Source organism: Orycteropus afer, unplaced genomic scaffold (assembly GCF_000298275.1).
Source record: "Orycteropus afer afer isolate SDZICR_OR568_19922 unplaced genomic scaffold, OryAfe1.0 scaffold00017, whole genome shotgun sequence".
In the NCBI taxonomy this organism is placed as follows: domain Eukaryota; kingdom Metazoa; phylum Chordata; class Mammalia; order Tubulidentata; family Orycteropodidae; genus Orycteropus; species Orycteropus afer.
This window is the reverse complement of record NW_006921604.1, coordinates 14,887,262-14,896,073: the sequence shown is the minus strand read 5'-3', so window position 1 is coordinate 14,896,073 and position 8,812 is coordinate 14,887,262. Positions and strand designations below refer to the sequence as shown.

Sequence of the window (8,812 nt, the reverse complement as noted above, 5' to 3'; positions counted from 1 at the left end):
TCACAAGCTTTTAAGACCCAGATGCTACTCATCAGACTAAGATGTAAAATATTACGTTTACGAACTTTGTTTTGCCAATTGACCTGGACGTCCCTGGAAACTATGATCCTTAGCCTTCAAGTTCAGCAGTTCAGTCCCAATATCTAAGTAGTTTCTATAACTGGCCACAGTCTATACATTTAACCACCATGCCATGCTGTCTCCAATCTACCACATTTTAAATATATAATTTTAAAAAATCATTTTCTTTTTCTGTTAAATGGTTAATATGATCTTGTGCTGATCATGGGTATAAATGTTTGCATAAAATCCACAAATGTTTTAGACCATTATAATTGAAAGATCCACAGCATTATCTTCTGGATTAAGATTATCTCCTTCATGAAAGATAGGAGTTTGGGGTTTGCTCTAAGAAGCCTCCATAATAAGCCTCATTAAAGAAGTTCTTCCTAGTGCCTTCATGGAGTCCAAGAACCCTGTGCCTCCAACGGTGGCCAGGATACCTTACACACACCCTGAGGCTGAGAACCTGTTTACGGGCTACCTCACATATCAATCTCTTACCCTTCACAGGGCTCTCTCCTTCCATGCATAGTCCAAGGTGTCTAGAAGTAGGTAACGATTGTGGAAAAGTAATGGAAGCATTCCAGTTACTCTGTCACTCACTTTGGTCCATACAAAATGCCTCTTCATGCACTTAAAATCCTTTAGATCAGATGAGATTGTTAGCATTGAAAACTCTTAAAGATGTGCCCTTTTTGTGAGGCATCCACAACCACTCCACATGGTGCCCAACCTCACAGTTGCTAAATATGGGATCAAGTATTAGTAGCTGCATTCAGTTCTAATAGAGAGAAAAAGGAGCTGCATTTCTTTTGAACTTCAGGGTCTTCTGGAAGCAAAGGACCAGACAGAGCTCAATGTTTATCCTGATTCCTGCAGCCTTATGAAAGAAAGGTTTTATCTCCAAACTGAGAGTAGGATTTTCATAATACAGTTCAATATTTTGATTAAAGTCCTTTGTTATGCACAGGCTCATACACTCAATCCCCCAAGTATCTAGAGGTCTTTCTGATATTCAACTTTTCTGAAGGTCAAATCCGCGAAAGAATAGGCAAAACTTCAGATTCATCCCTGCTTGGCTTGATCGTTTTTGCAGGCATCAAATAGCGAAGATTTTTCCAGAACTTTGAGTTATATGAAAGAGACTTATCAGCCTTCCACTTAAGAACTTGATGAGATTTCAAAAGTTCTAATGACTCGGGCAAGAACATTAAGTCGCTAATAGGTGTAAATTCAATTAAGATTATTTTAATTTTTCTTTCCACCAGTGCTTCATGGAGTCCACTTTCAAGTTCATATCTGACTTCATTAGACATGTATCTTTCACTTAGGACAATGATTAGTCTCCGGCTCTTTTCTATCAGTGAATGGATTTCATCAACAACAGCTAAAAATGTAAGATGTGATATATTAATTTAAGAGAATTGAAAGATGTATATTAAATGAAAATCATTTTGTACTTGTCATATTATTTAAATCAACTTTACTATTACAGTTCTCTTTAAGATAAATCATTCATTTTCAAATTTAAAGGTCTTTCAAAAACAACTAATCCTCTAAGTAACAATAATAGTCAATACTTATTTAGCACTTACTCTGTGCCATACCTTTTTCTAAGTACTTTACATTAATTCAGTTAATCATCATAGCACACTCATGAAGAAGATAGTGTTATCATCCACATTTTACAAGTGAGGAAGCCAAAGCACAGAGTGGTTAAGTAACTTGCCCAGAGTCACACAACTAGTAACTGAGAGAATCAGAATCTGAACCCAGGCAGTTTAGTTCCAGAATACATGTTCTTAACCATTATGCAGGAGCTCTGGTAGCGTAGTGCCTAAGGCACTTGACTGCTAAGCAGAAGGCTGGCGGTTCAAACCCACCAGCCACTCCTCAGAAGGAAGGTTGGGCAATCTACTTCCGTAGTGATACTGCCTCGGAAACCCAGGGAAGGGTCACTATGAGTTGTTGTTATGTGCCGACTCCAAGGCACATAACAATGACAACAACAGCAACAACCATTATGCAGTCTTGCCTCTCCAGATGCATAGAGGAACACCCTTAAGTCAGAATGCAAAGATCCAAATCTAAAGAGAAAAATGGTCATTATTTTAGAGCAAGGGTCAGCAAACTTTTTCCGTAAAAGACCATATAACAAATATTTTAGGCTTTACAGGTCATAGCATCTTTGCCACACTATTCAATTCTGCTTTGTAGTATGAAACTGGTCATAGACAACACATAACAAGTAAATGTGGCTGTGTTCCAAAAAAGATGCAGCCTGGGTATGGCCTCTAGTTGGTAGTTTGCCAACTCCTGTTCTAGACCACTAACACTTCTCAAATAGAAGTTTTAAAACACAGATAATCACACTTGAATATATAACTAAACATACTTTGTTTTTATTTAAGAATAACAGGAAATCTATATTCAAAATGATTAGAAAATAATGTAAAATAATTAAAGTAATGAGAGGCCAAGCAGAAATACATTCTAAATGACACTATCCCTTCTTAGATACAAAGAACTGGAGCACACAAATCTTAGTGGTGCATACATATGACAATTTGGCATATTACATTTTTTGAGACATTTTTTATTATTAAATAGTAGTACATTTCTCTTCCTAATTATTTTCCCTCTCTAACCAAAAAAAAGAAAAACAACCCCACTGCCATCAGGTTGATTCTGATTCATAGCGACCCCAGTTGGGTTTCCAAGGCAGTAAACCTTTATGGAAGTAGAGTGCTGCTTCATCTTCCTTCTGTGGAGCAGTTGGTTGGTTTGAAGCGCCAACCTTCTAGTTAGCAATCAAATGCCTTAGGCACTGTACTACCAGAGCTCCTTATTGATAATACAGTAGGGAAAATTTTACTGCTATATTTTCAATGCCAGCTCAGTACGTGAATGGCACTCAATAAATGTTGGATGAGTGAATGAATGGTGATAACAATAAAGACATTTTTTAGTTTTAATAACATCACCATCCAAAATAATTCAACACCATATTTCAAATGCTTGCTGTGGGAAACTTCAGGAAAAAATGTGGAAAAATAACTATTTTTTAAAAAATTCTAACTACAATTTGCTTTAACATATGTGCTATGGTTATTGCTATTCACATATCGATAGAAAATATTGAATTTATAACTAAACTCTGAAATGAATCACCACTTTCCTCATATTTATCCAATTCTCCTATTTTCTATTTTTTCTCAAGTGTCAACATAACACAGAACAAGCATTTTCTGGAAAGAACTAACCTGTGCCCAAAGGATCATGTATTAAATTAGCACTGATTCTGCTTAACAAGGTATGGTCAATAGAGGTATCCTCACTAACTATAGGGCTCCGGTGGCATAATGCCTAAGGCATTTGACTGTTAACCAATCCTTGGAAGGAAGATTGGATAATCTACTTCCATAGAGACACCATCTCAGAATCTTAAGGAAGGGTTGCAATGAGTCAAATTGACTTGACAGCAGTGAGTTTGGTTTTTTTTTTTTTTTTTTTTTGGATAGGGCATTTCTAGATAAATGCCTCATGATACTGCCAAGGAAGATCTGATTTTGAAAACAGAATGTTCACTCCCCTTCTCCGAAATTTCAGAGAACGGTAAAACAGAAAGAATGAGCTAAATCCAAGAGAGGAGATTATTGCAAGCATGAAAGCACAGTAGGTAGCTTGTTTTCTCACTATAGATTATACTGATTCAGGTAGCATTTCTGGTTTATAAGACTTTGTCCATTTGTTTGTTTTTAACATAAACTGGTAGCTATCTTAAGTTTAACTTGTTAATCTTTTTAAAAAGATTGTTTTTCTATCTGGAATTATTTTTCTTACCTCCTCCAGGCATTACATCCCTTTCAAATATGCATAATTTATACCCAAAATGTTTCTCCAACACCCTGGGCAAAATCTCCACAGCAAAAGTGTACTCCTCATAATTTTCTGGTCGACATTCTTTAAGGTAAGACACAAAAGCATCGTATGTTTTTCCATCTAGAAGATAAGTTTTACTCTTTTAAGTAGTGTACAAAGAAAAGTGTATTTAAGTATGGATTGGAGTGAAAGTTATAATCAATAGGCATAGAACTAATGAAAATAAGAATCCAAACATAGCATCTTAAAACTTCATATGCTAATCAAGCAACCACTTAATAAAATTTTTTTAAGCACCTACTTTGAGATTCCCAAGGTTTGACACCATAGAGAACTAGAGAGAAATATATGAGATAGATCAAGTCACTAAAGGAACTTTAAAGATGATAGAAGCTCAAGGAATCCAAATATGCCCTTGTTCCAAAATTGGAAAGAAAATCTCACCATGGATTACAAGTATCATTTAACTTACTACCATCTTCATTTTTACTCTCAAAATGACCCACAGGAAAGTGAAGATAGAGATAAAGCTAAGAGTTTCCATTGGAGAGGGGGGGGGGGCACTGAGGCTATTGAAACAATCTGCTGTAAAAACAAATGCTATTATATTTGAAAACATTATATGATGCTAGATGCCAATATGTAAACTTCTGGCCCATTAAAATATTTTCACTAATAATAACATCACTTCTATTTAATTTCACGTTAATGGAGGAGTATTCAGATGACTGAAGAGACAAATTCAGGAGGAATATGCTACCTAAATAACAAATATTATTCTGCTAACACAGTAAATAAAAAATTAAACATTTCTGTCTTCCAGCTTAATGGGCACATATAAAGGATGTGTGCATATATATAACATATATAGCATACATAGGAAATTAATGTTCAAGGGTTTGTGCAGTTTGCAAAAAATCATATATTGAACATGTTATTTGCATAAAAATAATCTATTTGAGAAGACAAAAGCAGATAAATGCAACAACTTGAGAAAGATTACAAACATCACATTACCAGAAGCAAAATAGTACAATGAAAACAAAAACATTAACAAAGAAACAAACAAACAAAACACCTGGTCAGAGAACAAGGAGTGTGATCCCATGGACATGCTGTCTGGAAGAAGAAAATTTTGAATCAGGTCTAAAAATGATACAGTTGATACAATTGCTACTAATTGGAACTGGTAGAGAAAGAAGGGGGAATGGTGTGGGAAAGGTCCATTCTTATCCCATGGCAATCATCTGGATGATAGAAGAGCTAGACTAACGCTTGACTATACTATTGGGATTAATGAATTTGCTAATGAGTTGAAAACTATATATCATTATATCCTTTATTATTATCCAATGGAATGAGATAATTCTAGGTTCACACTCTTTATGGTACCACATATTATGCTCCACAGAGATGTGCTATGAGCCTCTGATTCAGGTCCAACGCAACATCCTCAATGGCATCCAGGTTCACCAAACATTTCCTCTTTCTAGCAAAATCTCCTTTAATTCAACTTATAGTATTTGGCTTAGCATTTTGAATCAGAACCTATGGAACACAGTTTTACACTGACACACATGGGTCTCCATGAGTTGGAATGAATTTGATGGCAGGTTAGTTCATGTAAGCAAAAAGATCCATTTGGAAAATAAGCTAATTCATATTACTAAATTAAAAGTTATAAATGTGAAAAATGAATCAATAAAAATATCAGAAAAGAGAATTCCTTTATAAACTGAATGACTGAGATGGTCTTTCTACCTAGGAACCCAAATCTAGAAAACATGAAAGAAAAGATAATTTTAACTATATTAAAATACACACACACATATACACACAATTTCTACATAGCACACAATTACCACAACACACATATCATATTGTAGAAAATAGGATCACCTCCCTAAAATGGAAATAGCTTCTGTTAACAAACAGAAAAGACCAACAACCAAATAGAAAAAAATGAACAAAGGACATGAATGAGCACTTTGAGTGAGGAAATACAAATGGGTCTTAGTTTCTCATGTACTTGTATAGTAAGTGAAATGCAAAATAAAGTACAATTTTTCACCTATCAGACTGGCAAAAATCCAAAAGTTTGATAAAACATTTTGTGGGCAAGGCTATGAGGAAAAAAATAAATAAATAAAAACCTCTTATTCACTGAAAGTGGTAACAGATTATTGCAGCCTCTATGGAGATCAAAATTGTAAATGGCTTTCCTAATAACAAGCCCATCTACCTTTTATATTTCCAAAAATTCCAGTTTATGAAATTTTTCCTTCAAATCTATTTCACATGTGAAAAAAGTGAATGCACGGAGCTATTCACTGCACCATTTCTATAATAAAAAAGGTTTGGGAGCAGCCCATCCATCATAATGAGACTAAGTAGACAGTCCTACATCCTCATTATACAATCTTTAAAAATGAGGAGCTTCTTTATAAACTAATATGTGAAGGTATACAACGTATAGTAAATCAAAGTTCAGAATAGTGTGAATACATAGGATTTTTTTGTTTTGTTCTGTTTTCAAAGAAAGGGTACGATAAGAATCTATATTCATATTAGCCTGGATAGGCTACCTAATGAGGAGTCGGAAACACAGATGTGGGGCAAGGATGGAAGGGGGACTGTCAGCTTTAAAATTTATTAGATTTCGAGTGTTTTTTCTATGCAAAAAAAAAAAAAAAATACATGAAAAGTAAGTACAATGAATTACATTGTGCTTTATTTTTCACTATTTATCTTAAAGGGTCTTTGGGATTTCTGATCACTATTTAAAATAGAGAAGCTTAGAAATAGAATTACATAATAGAAATAGCAGTAGACAAAAAGTGGCAGACCTAGGAGACTAGAACCCAGATCATTTGGCTTCTAGTTCCGGGTTCTTGCAGGTATACCATACAGCCTCCTTTGCCTGGGTAAAATAATAAATCATAATACAATTAAATTCAATTAAAAATACATTTATTGAATGTATGCACCAGATACAGTACCCAGAAAGTGTACGTACAATGGTATTCGGCTATACAGCTCCTGGGATCAAATACCTTACAGGGTGTTTATGAAGACACAGCATACATACATGAAACAGTATTAGAGTACAAATTCTGGCAATACATAAGTGCAAGAAAAGGTGGCACAAGCAACGATCACAATAGATGATACATGTAGCGCAATTTCTCCATGGAAACTTCTCCCAAACATTAAGCCAACAATATAATCAAGTAAGATGAAAATTAATGTCCCTTTATTTGATTTCTTAATGCAAGCATAAGATAACAAATCCCAACATGATGATACCTATTACCTGCTAATGTTTCATCTCTTCCAAGTAAGTTTCTATAAAATAAAGTCAAGTCAACTCTATAAACAGTACACACAATCACTATGGATACAATTAACACCAAGATGAAAATAGCTACTATCATTCCTTTGGTGAAAATGTGACCTGGGATATCAACAACATCTGCAAGAAAATACAAAGAAATGAAAATAATTAATTACAAAAAATTTATACCGCTGTCTTCCATTGCCATGTTGTTAGTTGTTATCTTTAACACAATGCTAATAGTGTACTCAAGAGCTTACACATCCCATTGAGATATTCTACATTCCTCCCTATAATCTTGAGTAATGATCTTTCTACTACCATCCATAAAAAATAAAAATGTGTGAAGTGATATTCAGAGCCCTGAATGGAAAACATTTTAATGCCTTCTGGATTGACACAGTGACCACAGCGATGGGCTCAAACACAGCAACAATTCTGAGGATGGCACAGGTCCTTTCACTCTGTTGTGCATGAGTTCATTATGAGTAAAACTAACTCAACAGTACCTAATGACAACAACATCCCTACTTGCAAGGAGTTCTGGGGGCAACTGGCTAAGTGCTCAGTTGCTAATTGAAAGGTTGTAAACCCACCAGCTGCACCATGGGAGAAGGACATGACAGTCTGCTTAAAGATTACAGCCTTGGAACCCCTATGGATCAATTCAGTTCTGTCCAATAGAGTCACATTGTATGTTGGAATCAACTCCACAGCAATGGTCTTGATTTTGTATCCCTACTTGGGAGGGTCCCTGGGTGGTGAACACAGTTTGCTCTTGACTACTAATTCACCCAGCAATACCAAGGAAGAAAGGCCTGGAAATCTGCTTCCATAAAGATTACAGCCAAGAAAATCTTATACAATAGTTCTACTCAGTAACACATGGGGTATCCATGAGTCAGAATCAACTCCATGGCAACAGATTTATTTTTTTATTATTCTTACTTGTGAAAATTAGATATATAGGGTGATAAGATACTAGAGAGAAATACAAAAGAACTCAATTTGTGGGTTGAGAACATAAATGAAGGTATATATGGTTTTAAGACAGAGAAGTCTGGACTAATTATCTGAGTTCCCAGCCTGGCTTGATCACTTGTGAATCCTAGGGCAAGTCACATAAGCATTTAAACCTTAGGATCTTCAACTGTAAAATGAAAATAATAATAGCTTCTGCTTCACTTGTGGGTTGTTATTTTGGTGGAGATTAAATTAGATATACATAAAGTAGTTAACATAGTATCTGGCACATAACTGTTAAAATTTTAGTATATTTTTCAAATAAAAGTGCCCTTTGGAGAAAAAGTACATTTCCTAGAGTGACTCAATTGATGTTCATTATGGACAATATGAGAAAAAAAAAATATAGGGGACTATAGAGAATAAAGGGAGCTCTAGTAGCATAGTGGCTAAGACACTTGCCTGCTAACCAGACAGCTGGCGGTTCAAACCCACCAGCCACTCCTCGGAAGGAAGGTTGGGCAATCCTACTTCCGTAGTGATACTGCCTCGGAAACCCAAGGAGGGGTC

The 8,812-nt window shown here is 35.3% G+C and overlaps 1 protein-coding gene across 1 annotated transcript in view; it reads right to left on the bottom strand.

Moving 5' to 3' along the window:
- Positions 1-1,094: 1,094 nt before the first annotated feature.
- IL18R1 (interleukin 18 receptor 1) overlaps positions 1,095-8,812 on the bottom strand; it is a 46,816-nt gene continuing 39,098 nt past the window's right edge. The window contains exons 8-10 of the mRNA XM_007959544.1: positions 7,259-7,417; positions 3,907-4,065; positions 1,095-1,450 (exon numbers count right to left, since the gene is read on the bottom strand). Coding sequence (XP_007957735.1) covers positions 1,095-1,450; positions 3,907-4,065; positions 7,259-7,417 — 674 coding nt within the window. The remainder of the gene's footprint in view (positions 1,451-3,906; positions 4,066-7,258; positions 7,418-8,812) is intronic.